Genomic DNA, 19,670 nt, shown 5'->3' with positions numbered 1-19,670 from the left:
ATAGTTTTGGGATGCAGATTCAAAAGTCTTGCTGACTGGTGCATTTTAAACTCTTTGATTTTGCTCCTCTGATACCTCAAACGTGGTGATTCACATGCCTTGCTCCCCCATGCCCTTACAGAAAATGAAGGCAAAGCATTTATTTTATTTTGAGGCCACGCTCAGATCTGATGGGTTTCAGCTTTCCATCACAAAGCTACCTTAGCCTGACTTTTGGTAGTGTTGGCTTTTCCTCTCAAAAGCTTTTGCTGATCGGTCCTTTTCCTTGCTCCATGGCAGAGCTCTGTGTGAACCTTGCCTGCCTTGTCCTGGGGTGCGGGCTAACCCCCTGAGACCTAAGGTGTCTTCTCTCAGAATTACCATCCCTCATAGGTTTTGCCCCCTTCTAATTAAAGAAGCACCACCCAGCGTGCGGTGCAGCCTTGGGTGTTGTGTGTTCCTCCCATGGGGAAGAGCTATCAGCTGGAGCTGTGTCAGGAGATGTGATGTACGTGCTGGGACTGAAACCGGTAAACCGAGATAAACTTCACTGCGGTGTGGATACGTCTCTGCGACGGCGTTTGAGTGATCAGATGCTGTCAGGACCTGCAAGATAAAATCTGAATGATTAATCTAAATTTGACATTACCAAACTGGTACAGACCAGCTGAGTTTTGCATGAATGTTTTCCTTTTTTCTGCCTGCTGGAGAAATGGTGATGGTTTATACTATGGTAATGCCAGGCTGAAAAACCTGTTCTGTTGTGGTTGATTATCATCACACTGGGTGAAAACAGCAGCCATTTGGTCACATGCTCTCTTGCCTCTCCTCCCAGTCTCTGAATAAACAGTAGGTATAATGCCCAGTGTCGGCTTTTGTGAAGCAGGGCTGCCTGTAAACCTGGGGCTCCTTTCTGCTCCTCCTGTCCTCTCCGGCAGCCCCAGCGGGAGCGCTCAGTGCAGGCTGAGGCTGGTGATCCTGTTGGCAGTCCTATTCTTTGGCCTGGGCTAGCTGCTGTCCCAAGTGTCTCCAACATTCCCTGTCCCACTAACATTCCCGGTATCAATACAGGCTGGGGAATGAAAGGATTGAGAGCAGACCTGCCGAGAAGGACTTGGGGATGCTGGTGGATGAAAGATTGGACATGAGCTGGTAACGTGCGCTTGCAGCCCAGAGACTAACCGTATCTTGGGCTGCATCGGAAGTGTGAACAGCAGGTTGAGGGAGGTGATTGCCCCTCTTCTCTTTTGAGACCCCATCTGCAGTCCTGTGTCCAGCTCTGGAGCCCTCAGTACAGGAAAGACATGGAGCTGTTGGAGAGGGGCCAGAGGAGGCCACCAAGATGATAAGAGGACTGGAACTGCTCTGATGTGAGGGCAGGCTGAGAGAGTTGGGGTTGTTCAGCGGGGAGAAGAGAAGGCTCCAGGGAGACCTTATTGTGGTATCTGACTACTTAAAAGGGTATTATAAGAAAGATGGGGACAGACTTTTTAAGCAGGGTCTGTTGCGATAGGGTGTAGGGTAATGATTTTAAACTAAAGGAAGGGAGATTCAGGCTAGACATGAGGAAGACTTTTTTGCATTGGGGTGGTGAAACACTGGCACAGGTTGCCCAGAGAGGTGGTAGATGCCCCATCCCTGGAGACATTCAAGGCCAGGCTGGATGGGGCTCTGAGCAACCTGATTTAGTTGAAAGTGTCCCTGCTTATTGCAGGGGGGTTGGATTAGATGACCTTTGCAGGTCCCTTCCAACCCAAATTATTCTGTGATTCTGTAATTCATTAATCTCCACCTGGCCATGTCCCTCCACCTGGCTGTGGCATTGCCGACGCGTCAGGCAACAAACTCTCTTATTTTCAGGAAGCGTGGGATGTTTAATGTATGCTTCCTGCTGGTTGAATGTGGCTTTCCTCCTTGGTGTCTGCCAGTGCCCTTTTAAATTTGAGATATGACCATCTCAGGCCCTTCTGCAGTTGATAAGAGTGCCATAGTCACACTTTGCAGAGAGGAACGAAGCTGTGGGGAGTCTCCCCAGCCTGCCCAGGGTGGCACAGGAGCAGGCTGACAGGCAGGAATTCGCTGCAGTGCTGCAGCTGCTGGCCTCTCTATCCCAGACCAATGTGGTGGCTCTGGCAAACAATTTTAGTGAAGGCTAAATCTCGCTCAAGAGAGAGTCACTGGTACCAAAACTTCCGCAAGGCATCCTACAAACTGAAGAGGACATGCTTCAATGCTTTTCCCTATTATGCTTCCCCTGTGGCCTCATTGCGGAAGTTGTTGCTTCACATTTTTTTTTACTAATTATATAGCATACCTTATACTGCTTTTGTACCTCAGTGAGGTACCTCGTTCTCTGTCAGAAGGTAGGCAAAATGTGAAAGCTACTCTAGATCATGCATTTGCTCAAGTTTAATTTGCTGCCTGTTTTTCTATAGACCTTTGGAATACCTCTCCAGTGCTTAAGTCCGGGGTATCTAAAATTAGATACTTGTCTTCATATCTCAGGCACCATCTTAATGATCTGTGTGAGGTCTTTGGCATTGCTTGAAAATCAGATTACTTACCTCTGTGCTTAAAGGAGGATACGCACTAAACGCTTCCTTTCCAATTCCCCCTCCCCCAATTATCAGCCTTAATTCTTTTCCACAACATTTTAATCCTTCACGTCCTGCCTGCAGTGGCTCCCCACTCGCTGAGGCCAAGGGTTTCCATTTTTATTGCTGGAGAGGATGGTGCTGGGTGGTTCTCCTGTCTATGTACAGCCCACCGTGTCCTGCCCTGCTTCTCCCACCTCCAGCTGCTCGTCCTCAGCTGCACGATGAGTGCTCTGATATATCCTTTCGGGGATCTGTCTCCTGGTCTGAACATTTTCTTGTTTTTTTTAAATGCATTTGGCACATCCCATCCACATTGTGTATCAGCAGTTCTCTGCTCATTTGGCACAAGCAGAAAGCCCTTTTCAAGCAAAGTGTAATAACAATGATGTATAACCTAAAGGTAAATAAACAAACCGCACCTTATTTTTATTTCAGCTTCAGTTTAGGCATTCCTTTTTATTTATTTTTTTTAAGTAACACATAGATGCACACCCAGTCCTTGTAGCTACCTTTCTCATTCTCGTCCTCTATGGAGAGCAAGTGGGCTCCTTCTTCCCTACAGCTCCCTCCTGGCTTGGAGCTGGCTGCAGCCCCCCAGAACAGGTTATAAACATCCTCTGCTTCCCAGGATGCAGCGCACAAGCTGCTGTTTGTCTGCCTCACTGGCTCCAGGGAATTGCCCTCGTCGCTTCCCATAGATTTGCTTATGTCTGATGATCTGAAATTAGAATCCTTTCCCTGCTTTGCCCTTTTCTGTCGACGTGTAAAACCTTGCAGATTTCCCCTGGGGACGAAAAGGGGATTTTCCCACCATTAAAAATAAAAGGGAAGGGAAGGAGAAAGACTTAAAACATGTTCAGGTGCTTGTAAAAATGATTAAAAACCAAACAAACCCACAACTGTGTCAATTATTCACATCCACTTGTATAAATATAGAAACCTTGAAGAGGGGGCTTTCCCTTGGGCTACCTGCCCTTCTCTTCCATTAATTCATTACCAAGGCCCCATGGTGCTTTGTCAGTGCCATGTTTCTGCTTTTGTTTTCTTTAGCTGTGATTTGGGAATGGTTGACTGTTGGTTTTAGGTCTCCTGATGGACCTTCCTTCTTCCGTCTCTTTTTGCCTTTTCTTCCTTCTTCCATCTCTTTTTACCTTTTCTTCCTTCCCTTAGAAATTCTCATAGTTGTGGTGCTACAGCTGGAGGAACAAGGCTTCCCACATCTTTCCTTTATGAGTTCTCGACAAGGAGAACATGGGTTTATTTTTCTTTCCCCTCCTCTTCGTCTGGAGCGATCACCCAGCATTGTTCTCCTAACCATGACAGACATGAAGGTTGTGTGCTGGTGAGACAATCGCAAAGAGGTTTTGCAATTCCAGCTTTGCTGGCCAATTCTTGTGGGTTGGCGGATGGTTCCCCCAGCCTTTTCTGGATGGTCATCCTCATCACGCTTGTTTCAGCAGCAGCCATTCTCTTTGACAGATAGCATACGCCACTGTTGGTTTCAAATTAATTTTTCTCAAAAAGGTTTATATATTTTGTATGTCACTGAAAGAAAACATGAGAATGAACATGTTTTTCATGTACTTTCGCTGCTTTAAAAGTCAACCAGCTTCTGCAATCCGCTAGACCTGATCTTGGAGCTTAGTGTCGTACTTAGCTTGCATGACTACATTGAGAATGGAGAAGCTTCGAGCATTTCTGAACCCAGGCATACACACAGCCCTGACGTGGAAAGCCCTCTCAGACAAAGATCTGGGCAAAGAGCAGCCTCTCTCCTTCCATCCACCCATCCATCCACCCACCTGTCCACCTCTTGTGGGCTGCAGTGTTTCATTTTGTGGAGAGCAGCCTGGGGATATGGGGTGAGGAGAGCCAGAGTTGTCAGGGCACCAGGACCCTGGGGCATACTAGAGCATTTACCTTTTTCTCTGGCTAGTGATTTGATAGATTGATTTTGGCAGCAATTCATCTTATCTGGAGGTAATAAAGACTAACAAAATGTGGCCTCTAGTTACAAATACAATGCCTGCTTCTCCATTTCAGGAGACAGGATCGAAGGCTGAAGTTACAGTGGTGTGGAACTGGGATCGTGGGTGGGGACCACAGCTCAGAGCGACTGATTAATATTAAATAGTTTCTGTATGAGATGACTATTGCTTTCTGTCTATAATGGTTTATGGTAAAATCGCCGAGGGCTTCTCAAAGCTGGATGAAGATTTGCTTAATAAACAACTGATCTTGCATCTGCAATAGCATTTGGAATCTGACAAAAGCAAGGCATCATAAAACCAAAAAGTAAAAATACAATTAAAGGAGAACTGTCATCCTTCTAGCCAACTTTTCATGTTCACTGGACAAGGGGATATACTTGCATACTAATTTTTCCTTGCTGGAAAGGAAGAGTTCTGCTTTCAGAAAACTACAGCTTTCATATTTTTCATCCGTTAATGTTCATGTCAAGTGTCCACGAGCAAAAAGAAAACAGGTGTTCCGTTTTTTTTTTCCTAATCTCTTGGCATTGCAAACTGCTCCCAGCATGTGAAAGTCAAACCTCTCTTTGCTGTACCTAGAATCAGAGGTAGCAGATATGGTGAATAACAAGGTCCTCCTTTAATATATTCTGTTTCATTACTGTGCATCCATGTAATTCATTCATGGTGGTTTGCTGGGGGCTTCCTCAGTTTGGATTAACTTAAGTTGTTGTGTGGTGAGCCCTGTGGGAACTCCTCAGCTTTATTTTTGAAGGTGCTGTTTTGTGGCTATGAAATAAATACAGCTGTGCTACTTTCAAACCTTCAAAGAACAAGAGGAGTTGCGTTGACATAGGTAGGTATTGGCATACTTGCACGCATACATGCATCATAGATGTATATGCATGTGTGTGCATGTGTGTTGCAGGAGTCAGCTCTGAGACTGAATATTTTGTCTTAGAGCATAGCAGTTTGAAAATCTTTTTTGACATTTCTTTTTTTAATGAGATGAACTGTTCCAGGCCTGAGTGTTTACAACTGTCCATCTGCCCTGAGGACAGTTACTGGTGCGTTACTGGTGGTCTGAATGCATGGTCCGATTCCCCCTCGGTCAGGCAGCACTGGCAGAGCAAATGCCTCCTGTGCTGGGAAGGGCGCTATGCTGGGAAGCAAACCATGGGGTTGTGCTCGGGTTTGGTTCTGCCTTTAGAATCATTGAGTAGTTTGGGCTGGAAGGAATCTTCAAAGGTCATCTAATCCAACCACCCTGCAATGAACAGGGACATCTTCAACTAGATCAGGTTGCTCAGAGCCCCGTCCAGCCTGGCCTTGAATGTCTCCAGGGATGGGGCATCCACCACCTCTCTGGGCAACCTGTGCCAGTGTTTCACCTCCCTCATTGGAAAAAATTTCTTCCTCATGTCTAGCCTGAATCTCCCCTCCTATAGTTTAAAACCATTACCCTTTGTCCTGTCACAACAGGCCCTGCTTAAAAAGTCTGTCCCTATCTTTCTTATAGGCCCCTTTTAAGTACTGAAAGGCCACAATAAGGTCTCCCTGGAGCCTTCTCTTCTCCAGGCTGAACAACCCCAACTCTCTCAGCCTGTCCTCATAGCACAGGTGTTCTAGTCTTCTGCTCATTTTTGTGGCCCCCTGACGGAGGAGCATGGGCCTTTTGCCAAGACCTTGTCCTTGTCTGAGGCTGCTTCAGCACTACAGACCTCCAGAACTTCTGCTGCAGCAGGGCCTGGGCTGTTGGGGTCAACTGAGAAGCCTGGGAACACGGACCATTCCAGTGCCTATTAATGGCAGACAAAGAGAAATATGAAAAACTCATGTTCTTCTTGAAAAGTATGACTCTGTTTCATTTGGGAAAGGCTCTCCAAGTTGTAAAAGTTAACAGAAACAAAGCTTTTCAGGAAAGAATCCATGGGTAATGATGAATCCTCCTCTTCTGATAAGCTGTGTGAGCATGGTGCTCAACTGTTCGTGGCAAAGGATACTGCCAGCCCTTCAAATGTACGGGAGTGAAGTGAGGCTTTGGATGATGTAGTATCCAGTTGCAACCATACGCTTTGGATCTTCCTGCCCTTTTAACAAAAGAATGCAAGGAGAGAATGATTTTTGTTGGACAAGCACAGGTGATATGTAGAGGAGGCAGTGTTATAGTTGGTTTCTCACAGAAGCAACCAGAGTTTGCTTCACTGTGGACCAGATTTTTCTGAGTTACAAACTCCTCAAAAGCCGCTTCAGGATGGAAAATTTGATAAAATTCTCGGCTGCGTCTGTTTTTTTTTTTGGTTTTTTTCTTATGTTTTTGGACAAGTTTTCTGGGATAGCAGCAGGAAGATCTGAAAAAAGATGATTGCAATTCCTTTTTCTTTGGAGATGAGGAAAGCACATCGCAGGGTTGCTAGTCATGCGGTGGATGCAGGTGGGAAGCTTCTTGCCTGTAGGACCTTGTTTGTCAGCAAGATTCTCGTCTTGGAAATTATTGGCAGCTGGCATGGTAATGAGTCCATTTCAATATAAATGAGCTTCATTTTATTAATTTCTGCCAGCTCCTGAGCAATTCATGAACTGCTTTTCAGATCTCATGCAACAGCTTGGGGGAAGAAGGGGAAGTGAGGAGTGGAGAGGGGAACATGAAGGAGGAGAAAGAAAATGAGTATGTTTTTAATTTAGAAAGGAGTCAGTGACTCTCATCTCTCTGAGAATCCAGCCAAGAGTGAGGATTACAATTTCACTACCAAGCAGCTCTCATAAAATGAAGGGCATCAGTAATCTCTTCCAAGGTTTTTGTTCCTTGAGAATTTTGGAAAAGTTTGTAACTCTCAAAACTCGGCACGCAGTGTTGAGTTGATGTTTCACTGCTGGTGTTTGGCTTGGGAGAAGGAGGAACTGAGTGACTTGAGAGCTGGCTTAGGCAGCGCACCCAGCCCTCCGGTGAGCTTGTGGTTCTTGGTGGATGGGACTGGACCTTGAGCTGCTGTACTTGCAAGGGAGCTTGCCAGTGATATCAGGCCAAGAGAGAGCTGGGATTTGGTACACACACGAGTGCACTCGTGTGTAACTTGAGGACTATTCTTATGACTTGTCTTAGGTCTAAATAAGCGCGGAATGGTCTCTTGTATTTCCCCCTTAGTGAATGCAATTAACACAACGATCCTTTCACCATGCACAAAAAATCATGTAAATGCTCTGCTCTACGTGTCTGATTCGCCCTTGAAAAATGTTAATGAAATCCCTGCTTGGATAACCGCCCTTTTTGCGAATTAGACAGTCTGAGCAGACAAATTGCATCTGAGGTCTTCCAGTTTCGGGCCTGTTCCCTGGGCAGCTGGGTCCCCTTTTGCTGCCAGAAGTTAAACCGTGGTTTATTGGAAGGTGCCTTCCTTGGTGGTCGTCTTTGGATGCAGGCATGTTTTTGGACCTGGGGTTTTCAAGGGCTGCCTGAGACAGACTGTTCTCAGTAGGGACACGTTAATGTCTGTGGGGATTTTTGTTGTACAGCGTGGCGGGAAGAACTCTCCACAATCTGTAGTTTGGGCTGACGGTGGTTGACTGGGTTTTTCATTTACTCTGCCATCATCAGATTTCATCATTTGAATTTAAGCACAGCATCCGCATACTGTATTGCACAGTGTTTCTTAGGTAAGTGATGATAACAGGACCTGGCAGAAGATGCCCTCCTGTGTAGTCGTTCCTGCTAACCCTTTGTCTGATTTTTTTTTTCTCCCCTCTTTCTCCCCAGGTTTTTGGCATATAGTCATAGGCTCTGACGTGAGAGTAACGGAGTCGCTGAGTGGCAGGTGCTGACAGCTTCGGCAGTCCCCGTAACTGTTCATTTTGCTATCATTTGCAATTCTATACCTCTAAATGCCACAGCTCTCTTGGGGAAGGTTGCGCTGGATACCAGTACTGCCTCGGAAGGTACATGTGTGTCCATATATTTTTCCTTAGGAGTTTGCTGTGCTGTATAGTAGTTTGCGGGAGGGGAAAAACTGCATAAGCTGCATGTGGTTTATGGTTACACCCGTTTAGCAACACAAAGGCATTTGAATGGCTATCAAGCAGCTACAGATGACATCCCTTCCTCCCTCTCTTCTCCTCTTATTTGAATTGCCTGCAGGGCCTTTTTGGAGTCCATCCCGTGCTTTAACATATGCGAGAGCGGCTTACAAAAAAGAAATGGCTGGTTAAGAGGTTCTGATGTGAAAACAATTAAATATGCTGCTGGAGTTTCCGAGAAACTCAAAGGCTTACTGTGGAATTTCAGCCTCTCCCTTGCCCTTTTGAAAAAACACATTTTAATTACAATAAAATGTGTATGTTCGCACTTGGTTATTAGTCTTGTGCATTTTTCTATGTGGTTCTGGTGAGTTCTGTAAAAATCTTTGTTGTTGGCTGGCAGATTTTAGCAAAAGTTTATTTCTGTAGGCTCATTGCTCGCTGTGGATTTAATAATTGTTCTGGTTCTCACAGCCTTCAAGCTCCGCTCCAGGAGAAAAATACAGATTTGTCACCAGGGCCTCCCACTAGAATCTAATTTTAAATTTGCAATCTGTTGTCTTGCGAGGTGTTTCAAATTTGGTTGGAAAGTTAATATATTTCAGATTTTCTCTGGAATCTAATGGCCCAACTTTTTGCAAGTTTGAGAGTTGGTAACTTATGTTTAGTTGAAATGGGCATTCTGGTTTTGTAATTATTTTAAGAAATATTTAATATCAGGGGCAAGGGAAGAGAAAGGAAAGTTATATTCTTTGAGAGAGCCATCATCAGTGGTCATCTAGAATGTGATAATTTTATGTGTAACCATGTCATGTAAGATTCATCCAGCAAAAACTCAGCTGTTCAGGTAGAGGTCAGTCTGCTTGTCTGGGGTAGCTGATATAGGGACCACTATTTTTTCCAAAGTTTTCTTGCAGAATTTGTGTTGTTCCTGCTGATAACCTGATGTTGAGATTAATCTTGTTTAAAAACAACAACAACAAACCCCAATGCAAACTTCTATAGTGTCTCTTGACGTGATAGCTGGCTAAAGGTGTCTTTCCTGGCCTCTTCAAAGACTTCCACAATTTTGACATTTTACCTGCTCTGAACCAGTTAAAAACAGATCTTCTGGGAGAGAGAGCCCTTTCCCAGAGCAGTGATAGCTTGATGGCCACGCTGCCTCTTGAGGATGTGGAGGAACAAGTTGCCACCCCTTGGTTTACCTGACTTGGGCTGCAGAGAGGAATCTTGATCTTCCGTGTCCTCGGCAAGCGATTGAGTCACCAAACGGGTGCCTCTCTCAGGAGACGTGCCTGTCTCGCCACTTCAGTTTTCAAATCTCTGCCTCTTGGAGCAGAGGAGCCTTTCATCAAAAGCAGTCTATTCCCACGAAAAGTTTGGGTTTTGATGAATCAACGTTTTCTGCTGAAAAACTTCCAACTAGTTGTGCTTACAGTGCGTGGTCTGTGTACGCTGATCTCTGCTAGCTTCAGAGAATAATTCAGAACAGATTTTTGACACGTCGCAATCCTTGGCTGAGCGCAACAGACCTGTTTAAAGCATCAAGATATGTCACACTTGATTTATGTTGTATCTTGGTGGTACCTTGATAGGTCTTTAATGGTCACCTTTGGATTTGGCGGGTGAGCTAACAAGGGGAGCCTTTGTCCTACCAGCATTTGCGTGCAATTCCCATCAACATTACTCATTTTCTTAATTTGATACAGATTTTTTTCATTGAGTGTGCTAAATTCAGTTAAGCTGTAGATGGGCAGCATCTGGCAGCCAGAGCTGGAGCAGTTTAAGACATTTCTGCCCCAGGGTGTCTGCTGCTGCCCCTGGGAGGGGGTGGCTGGGGCTCCCCTCCCCTGCCCAATGCTCCTGCTAGCTTGAGGATGCCAGCATCTGCTTCAGTGTGAATTCACAGCTTTCAGGGCTGCCTTTCCACGTCTGCCTGTGCTGACCTAACAGCTCACTGCTGCTAAAAAATGGGGGAGGTGCCCCTCGCTGTCCCTTCTTCTCCAGCTCCTGTGTGTCACCCTCCAGCCGTGCTGCCCTGTCCTCATCATGCTCTGTCCCCAGACGGGCACCCTTCTGCTGCCTCTAGGATGTGCCAGTTGAATTTGTTATCCCAGCAAAAATAAACGAATAAATAGTTGGTTTTGGTTTCCCCCCTGGGGTTTATTTTCTGTTTTAGTGGACTCAGCTGCATGAGCACATGAATTGGTTGGTGGAAATGCTCAGCCAGAAATGCAGAGGGGAGGCAAAAGTGGGGGCGGGAAGGTAGGAGAGGGGTCCCTTCCTGGGGGAGCCATTTGTCTCAGGCACCCCACAAGCGGCCACCCTCAGCTTTACCCACTGGTGTTGACTGTCCACACTCGGGGTGAGCTCAGCCTGTTGTGCCCTGCATCTCCCCTGGGAGATGGCCTCCGACGAGGGATGGTGACAAACTGTGTTTTGTCTCATCTCATCGCACCCACCATGCAGAACCTGCAAACCACTGCAGTGTGATGCTAGGGAAGTCAGTGGGATGAGGGTGAGGCCTCTTCAGTCCAGGTGCAGGAGCGAGGTGTGGGCTAATGGAAGGGATAGATAGCCATCTGTGAGATAGATAGCCGTCTGAGGGATTTGCAAACACTTTCTCACCTAAAGGGCCAATCCACAGAATTAAAAAGGGACAGCTCTTTACTTTGAAGTCTGACACTTCTTGCCAGTATCTAGCAGATACTTCTCATTGTGTGAAATCACTCAGTAAACATTCCTGGAGGTCTGAGGAGAAGGAGGAAAGAGACGTTCCTCTTTTCTTTAGAGTGTTTCTAGCAGTGTTATTCCCTCATGGGATGCAGCCTGAGCTGCTGCTCCTTTGCTTGCCAATTCATTTGCGGTTCTGTTACTTTTTGGCTGGATGAAATTTTTCCTGGTGTGCGTGCAGACTACATGGAGGTGGTGGCACGGGACTGCTCTCCGTAGCCACTCTGCCCAGCATTTCCATCAGCAAGTGTGCCTCGCCGAGTGGTGTATGGGGGATGCTCCTGCCCTTCGGCAGCTCTGTTTCTGAAGGTAAAGAGCTCTCTTCAATCATTCATGGTTTCAAGAGGACTTTAAAACTGTTCTTTCTCCTTAGATAGGTACTGAAGTGATGGCTGCATGTCTGGAGGCTGGGGATAAATGTCTGCATGCTCCGATGGGCTTTGCAGCCAGTGGAAATCCTGTTGAATGAAAGTGTGGTTAGCAGAAATCTCAGAATCGAAGCAGCTAAAAGCATTAGTCCGAGAGAGTTTCTTTTGCATGATAGGGAGTACTGAGGTGTGGTTTCAGACATCAGTGTGGAAGACAAAATGCCATTTGTGCTTTAAAATGTTTTAAAAGCAAAAGCTAGCTAGCATTTGTTGTCCGGTACTTATTAAAGGGCCATAGTTTTTAAGGAATAATAAACCCTGTCTAGGATTTATAATGCTGTCATATTTTATAGATTAAAACCTGCCCTCTCTTCAGCGCATTTATTTTTCTAAATGATGTACAATAACCAAGTCTAATGACAGTCAACTGGAATTCAGCCATTAGTTTCAGGAGATGTAGGGTATTTCCTGGTATAGTTTACTTCACATGCGATTATATTTCTTTTAGATACAGAAATGTCCAGATATTTATGGGGGTGCCTGTTGCTCCAGCACTGAAAAGATTTTTAGCCTCAGACACAACCTACTTAGGTGGGTAGAAGAACAGAGAAATGCAGTCCTCTGTGGTCAGAAGTATCATCGCAGTAGTTCCATTCTACTGTATGCACCCAAGGCAGCCTACAGCAGAAGTGCTGTGCCTGTATTTAGCACAATTGATTCCTCACTTTCTAGGTAATTTATGTAGGGCTAATTCAGTTCCGTGCAGCAGCAATAGTGTGTATTTAGATAGCAAGGGAAAAATACATGATCACATTCATTCTGCTAGCGTCTGGCTCAAATACCCATCGGTGCATAAGAGAGAGGAAATTACCCCAAGAAATGAAAAAAACCAGATTGTTTTACTGTCTGGGCAGCTTTTTTTTTTCAGCCAAGACTGAAGACATTCCTCAAAATGAGGAAGATTTACCTCGGAATTTCTGTTCCAGGTTTATGGACTATTTATCTGAACATAATTGTCTTGTGTGTGTTTAATTCAGAATCTCCTATTTAATTTTGAATGGCCATGTACTTTTAACATTTACTTTTCTTCTTCTTCTTGATCTTTGGCCAGAAGGAGCCCATACTACTGATAAAATATTTCTGACATTTGTTGAGTGAGATCATAGACCTCAAAGTGTTTTCCAAGGTTGAATCCAGATCATCACTCCCATCTTCTGGATGGGAAACCTGTTTCATGGCGGGACGTGCACAACTGAATAATACAGGAAGCTAGGTACGGAGATGGGGACAGAAACCCAGTCCCTGTGTTCCAGCTCAGTTTTCTCTTTGCTAGATCTAAGCACTTAGATGTAGCTATCTGCCTCAGAGTGAGTAGGATGGGAAAGGTTATTTTTGTATAGTCTGAGTCATTCATGCTAATATGTTTTTTATAATATGGCTTTCTTGTGTGGGGCGCTCTGTACCTGCTTAATGTTGCACTGTTTTTTTTGTTCCAGGAATCAAACCTATCATTAGCTTGCTGCCAAACAGGTGAATTTGCTATTTGGTGCTTCAATTTGCAGTTCCTAGGAAAAAAAAAAAAAACAAACAACAAACTGAATTCTCAGATAAAGGCATATATACATCTACTTTTTGGCATCTTGTTACATGCAGATAAATTATAGCTGTTGATTTTCTGAGTTGGAAAGCTAATACGAATAGTCAAGTGAATGTGTGCAGAGCTGAGATTGCCAGTGCACTTTGGTGATAAACTGGCTTCAGTTCAAACCAAGCTTCAAGGTCCACTCCTTCCCTCTTCTACCCTCTTCTACACTCTTCATTCACACCAACGAAACTGTCACCTGGCTTTTTCCTACTTACTGATTTAACTGAGTTGTATTTATAAGTTTGCTGGAATGGTCGCTGTCTCCCTTAAATAATTTTCTGTGGGATTAGTAGCTGCTGTTCAAGCACATACTGCAAGACCCAATGAAAGGTGTGGTGTAGGTAAAAAAAAGAAAAAAGGCTATTTGGGGTGTACTGGGGCGTCTGTGTGTCTTCTTGCCTGCGCATTTGGTTCCTACGGTTAAGGTTTCCTGCTCTGTCCCCTTGCAGACTGTGACGCCATGGGGAACGCAGAGAGCCAGAGCGTGGAGCACGCCTTCTATGGAGACAAACATGCCGCCCTGGGCCGCAAGCACACCTCCCGCTCCCTTCGTCTCTCCAACAAAGCCTCTCGCCGGACGCGGCATGCTTCTTCGGGAAAAATTATCCACCGTAACTCAGAAGTGAGCACCCGCTCCAGCAGCACTCCCAGCATCCCTCAGTCCCTGGCGGAGAACGGCCTGGAGCCCTTCGCCCAGGAGGCCAACCTTGAGGACTTCGGTAGCCCCATCTGGGTGGACCGCATGGACATGGGCCTGCGGCCTGTTTCCTACCACACGGACTCCTCTGTCACCCCCAGTGTGGACAGCAGCACCGTCCTCACCGCCGCCTCTGTGCAGAGCATGCCGGACTCGGAGGAGAGCAGGCTCTACGGGGACGAGCCGCCCTTCCTGGCGGAGGGCGATGGGAGGTCACATCGGTACGCGGCCAATGGCACGAACTTCATGGAGACAGCCAGCTTCAAGAAGAAGCGCTCCAAATCGGCTGACATCTGGCGTGAGGACAGCTTGGAGTTTTCGCTTTCCGACCTCAGCCAGGAGCATTTGACGAGCAATGAGGAAATCCTGGGCTTGGCTGAGGAGAAGGATGCTGAGGCCACCCGGGGGTTGGAGGCCAGTGGCAGCCCACAGACGCTAGTTGCCTGCCAACGCGCAAACTCTATGAGCGACTTGTATTCCCCCAAAACCCCGAGAGCTGCTGTCAACGGAGGTCCACGAAATGCCTTTGGAGGGTACTGCCGGAATTTAGTGTCCGACATCCCGGATCTCGGGAGCCATAAGATGGCATCGGTTACTGCTGAGGATGCGCCTTCCTACAGTAATTACAATACGCTGCCCTGTAGGAAATCCCACTGCCTTTCCGAAGGAGCCACCAACCCACAAATTAGCCATAGTAACAGCATGCAAGGCAGAAGGGCGAAAACTACTCAGGTAAGGCAGTTTTATTCTATGTAAAACAGAAGCTTATGTGCATTTGCTAAGCTATGTCTGTAGATAAAGATATTCTAGGTTCTTCCAGACTCTGTTTTCCTTCAATATCCCCTTTTCAAAGAGAGGGCTGTATCCAGGAGAAAGCTGAACTAATCGGTCTTCAGAGCTGGCTTGATCCCATCACTGCTCCCTTCCTTATCTGTATCTCTGGGCCTTTTCTGCTCTTCACTGCCTCTGGAAAAGATAAGTCTGCATTTGCCAGCTAAAGATTTTCCTGTGTGTTTTGCAGTGCTGACACTGCCTTTTTTTCCAGAGTAGCTGCCAAAACCAATCACTCCACTTGAGGGGCTCACGTGCATTGGTTGTGTCTCCCCTCTCTGCCCTCCCTGCCCCGTTGCCCTCCCCTGCCTGCACATGTGCAAGCACTCCTCTGCTCTAGTGGCTGGAAGCAAAGAAGAAACCTGCAAGTGTTTTCCCTCCTCTTCATGCTAAACACTTGCTGGGCTGAAATTTCACTCTTTTAATTGCCCAGCATTCACATTTATGCAAAACATTACCCAGAAACAGTCCTGCATGCTGCAGTGCTCACCTGCTGTAAACTGAAAAATGATGGGGGATGTATGGAGAAGATGCTGCTTCTAGCCAGGGAGGACGTCATACCCTCATCCTTCATCTTTTAACAGGCAGCACAGAGCCAAGATGAGCTTTTCTATCTGGTGCCCCTCCCACCTTCCGAACACCAGTCCTGTGATCTTTGCTTTGATGGCCGCTGTTTGGTCTTTATTTTGTTTTGCCCTGCTTTTCTTGGCCGTGTTCTGCCTGATCAGGTTACACGTCACTGCCTTGCGCTGCAAACAGGAATTCTGCATACAGTAAGTTGCAGACTACTCTTAGAGGTGGGATAAAGGAGCTACAAATCCTGCCCACCTGTACAAGCTGTGTATGGCGCACGTGTTGAGGGTGTATTGCCCTCCATTTAAGTTCATTCAACTGACTTGCTCGACCTTCTCAGAGTGGTGGTCCAGCTGCCTAATGGAAGATGCTGGCTGTGGCATATTTTTGCATGCACTATTTTCTAGCTGTGGGCACAGTCTTTGGAAACATGGCTGGGGGACGCAGACAGAACCGTCTGACGGCGCAGGTCAGAGCTGTGCACGCTTCAGCGGCTCCCCTGATTTTACAGCATCGTTTCTAACTACATATGCCGTGCAGCATACGCACACTGTGCTGTGTGACCCAGAAAAGGAAAAAAGCGGCACGTTGCGTCAAGGTTGGAAGCCGGCAGGCTCGCGTCCTGCTGCCGGGCTGAACTGCTGGCAGGACACCAGTGCTGGAGATACCAGGCTGGGCAGCTGAGTCAGGCGGGGTGCTGCTCTGCCACGGAGGAGCTGTGGAGGGCTGCTGGAGGGTGAGAGGAGCCTGTGTCCCACCCCCCCATCAGCTGGCACTGACTTGGGCTGATGGGAAGGGGCTGCTGAGTGACTTCCTGTCTGTGCTTGATCTGTGGAGATAACGCTGCTTCTAAATATAAAAATGACATGTTAAAACAGATGCTGTGGCATCCCACAACAGCAGCTTTGTACTTCAAAATCAGCTCTTTATTTTTGGAGGTGTTTTTACGGTGCAAGCGCAAAAAACGCTTTAGTGCTCCATCAAGGCAGCGCAGGATAAAAAGGAAGAGAACAACAACAAGAGAAAAAAAAAAGATGGTATTTGGCAGCCTTGAACGTAACAGCTTTCATGGAGATTGTTAGGTGCAACTGCTGCCTCTAGCCCCCTTTCAAGTGTATTTAAGAAAAAGAGAACAGCGTCACTGGTGAAAAGCGAAGCATTTGTTTTTCTTCTTGGTGCCTATCTTGGCATTAAGAAGATTCCTCTGACGCACTTAGTGAAAGTCATGAATTTGCGTAGCATTTTGCAAAGCCTCAGCCATACCCAGAGGAATCACTTTGCGGGGCTGGTTACACTAGGTGTATCTCCTGAGTGTGGAGATGATGGCTCTAAGGAGTCTCAGCAGTGATTACTACCATGTACAAATTCAACAAAATTAAAGCTTTGGGAAGGTCAAAATTCCTTCCAAGCCTTTAATCCTAGCACCATACAGTAAGTATAAGATACTTGTCAGCAATGAAGACATGTTAACCCAAACCTACCTTTAGCAAGCTTAGAGAAATTACTGTCATTATGTCTTTGACAGATAGAGTGAGAAGGAACGTCAAATTTGCACACAAAGGACTAGTTCCTTGGTGAACCTGATTAGGTGGCTTTGGATGAGGTGAGAGGAGAGAAGGTGCCAATCTGTCTCTGTACCAGGTCCCCAGTCCAACAATGTCTCAGGACTTTACTCATCTTTACTTGACACCCCTAGTGTGAAGTTGAATGTGATGGTTACCCTACCTGAGATGGTGGAAGCCAAGATGTAGAGCTGATGGCCTTACTGCTTTGCTGTTAGTGTGTTCCTTGGCGCTGCTTTGGTCTGTGCCAGCTGGTACTTGGACACAGTTTGGAGAATTTTGTTTCCCTCTGCCCTTCCCAGTCTGTCAACACTTTCTCAATGGGCTTCACACTCTTGATGACTACCTTGAGCATTGCCCCAGAGCCTGCCGTATGTGTCATCAGGCTGTAAAACATTCCATGCTATAAAAATAATTTAGTGGACTAGAGGCAAAACTTTCATGTTTTTTCCAGCTTTTTGAGCTGCCCCCCCTGCATCCCAACCCCACAAAATAATAGTTATATGTCTTAGGGCCACCACATAAAGGTGACCCAGGGCCAAGAATAATATGGTTTGGACACAATTTTCCTAGTTGGCCTCCAGGCCAGTGACCTGTCATTGCCTCTGTGTTATTTAACAGTGCAGAAGTAGCTCCCCTGTTCAGAGTCACCTAAGTGAGCCTCACAGCCAGGAGTGAGGTTTCTGCCCAGATCACTGTTCCCCATCTGCAGAAGAATTTGGGTTTATATTTGCCAGTGGCTTTTTTTCAGTTTTTCGAAAGTTGTAGCTGGGATATTTGCATAATTTTTTTAGTCTCACCTGCCCTGGTGCTAGAAGTGCTGGAAGGTCCTAGTGGTCACCGGTAGATATCACCTTTTGGCTAGTCTAGTTCCTAAAGAGATCCCTGGAAACATAAGACACCAAGTGCAGGCTAAGTCTTGAGACCACAGCGATGGGCTTGTGCCCTTGTGTTTGATTCCTCCATACAGCCACTGCTACATTGCATGTTCAACTACATCTATATACATCATCATATTTCCTATGTGGGCTAAATTTATTAGAAGTTGCAAGCAGCTGTAATTTTTGTGATGTGTTGATCACTTGTACTGGAAAAATCCATCCTTGAATGTATCACAGAAAGCAGGTGCCAGTATCACAGCTGTACCTGTTTTGTTCTGATGCCTTATCCATGGGTTCTTTACAAGTACATGGTTTACGTGAAAAAAAAAAAAAAAAAAAAAAATCTCTCCTTTCCAAATTTAAACCTTAAATTGAACTGTGGGAGTCACTTTCCACTAATTGAGAAGGAGAGCTTTTTAATACTGGAGAGACAATTACTTTCAATATGCACAAGCAATTGATATTCACAGGGTGACTTTGGGGCACCCACGTAGTAGTTCTGTTTTTCATAACATTTTAACATTAAGGGTTCAGATCTGCTGAAGTGAGGCTTCCTGGAGAGCTCTGCTGGGATCCTGTTTGGCTTTTGGAGCTGATTTGATGTAGGTGGAAAAAGCTTAATTGGCTGACATTTTCACCCATTTTTGCTTGAAGGGAGTCAAGCTCCGGTTGGATACAGCTTGTTCTGGCTGTGGGTTGTGAGATCCCCAGGATCCTACAACCTGCTTGTTGAGATCCAGATTTTGTGAAAGGGCCCTGTTGTGTCCTGCTTGTAGCCAAACATCTGCCTGCAGGAGACTCCCTCCTCCTCCTCCTCCTGGTGAATGTTCAGAGACAAATGTCACCTCATGCTCTCCAGCTCTTAAGTGTCCTAACTGAAATCTCAGAGGGGGGAATTAGGGAATGGAAACCTTGAGATGTGGTTCTGTGCCATCCATAAGCCCATCTTGCCACCTCCTTATTCCCTGTTCCTCCTCTGTGGATAATTTCTGGCTGCTCTTTTCTTTGGACTGTCAAATGAGGGGATACAGCATGGACCGTAGGGCATGGACCTCTTTTGACATTTCAAAGGGCACTACAAAGGCAGTCATCTGAAGACATCCTGAATGTACAGAAGACTTTTTGGTCAAACGGCAAAATCTGCTTGCCAGGCTGTGGTGCTGACAGTTTGTCTGTCCATGGGTGTCTGATGCTGCAGGTCCCACTCCTCCCCTCTGTTTTTTTTGTGATGGTTGAGGTGGTCATGACCATCGACACCAGAGACCTCCATTGGCTTCCAGTGCTGGGATTTGCATTGTAGGGGAAGACATAAGGAGTAGTTCCTCGTAGATATGAAGCTATGGGTGGACTGTCTTTCTAGGGAAGCGATGGTGTTTTACAAGCAGTATTTAGAGCATGGTGTGACTCCTGTGTGCATTAAAATCCAAGGTGACGTGGTGGCCAAAGCATTTCTGCATGGTCATCCACTCACATATGAGAAGAGTGGCTCATTCCTCTCTGAGCTTTATCACCCAATTTGTGACTTCCTCTGGAAAACTCAGTTTCAGCATTGGTGTTAGAACGATGCACTCCAGGTTTTTAATATAACTTTTGAGAAGGAGCATCAAGAAGATGTTCCTCAACTCTGCAGGGAAGGCAAAGACTTTTTACAGAATCTTCGCTCCAGCATTCATTGTAAAACTGAGCAGGAGGAGAGTGAACAAGATTCCTGCCCAACTGACTTGGAAACTGCTCTTCCTTCAGCGCCAGCCCCGGACTATGTCCTTGGCGTGCTAAATCCCATTTTGTCTGATTTTCAAGTTTATTATTACTTGTAGGCCTCT

The 19,670-nt window shown here is 46.1% G+C and overlaps 1 protein-coding gene across 16 annotated transcripts in view; it reads left to right on the top strand.

Moving 5' to 3' along the window:
• The window catches only part of TIAM1 (TIAM Rac1 associated GEF 1), a 196,467-nt gene that overhangs the window by 97,631 nt on the left and 79,166 nt on the right, over positions 1 to 19,670 (top strand). For 10 of the 16 annotated variants that reach the window (XM_071810375.1, XM_071810364.1, XM_071810369.1 and 7 more), the window contains one exon: positions 13,753 to 14,732. In XM_071810375.1, coding sequence (XP_071666476.1) covers positions 13,753 to 14,732 — 980 coding nt within the window. Of the gene's footprint in view, positions 1 to 7,946; positions 8,201 to 8,300; positions 8,480 to 13,752; positions 14,733 to 19,670 lie in introns of those variants that run through there. The other 6 variants (XM_071810351.1, XM_071810328.1, XM_071810341.1 and 3 more) reach the window with 2 other exon arrangements.

The sequence above is a fragment of the Patagioenas fasciata genome, chromosome 1, assembly GCF_037038585.1.
Source record: "Patagioenas fasciata isolate bPatFas1 chromosome 1, bPatFas1.hap1, whole genome shotgun sequence".
In the NCBI taxonomy this organism is placed as follows: domain Eukaryota; kingdom Metazoa; phylum Chordata; class Aves; order Columbiformes; family Columbidae; genus Patagioenas; species Patagioenas fasciata.
Note: the sequence above shows the minus strand (reverse complement) of the source record. Positions and strands in the feature narration are given on the sequence as shown.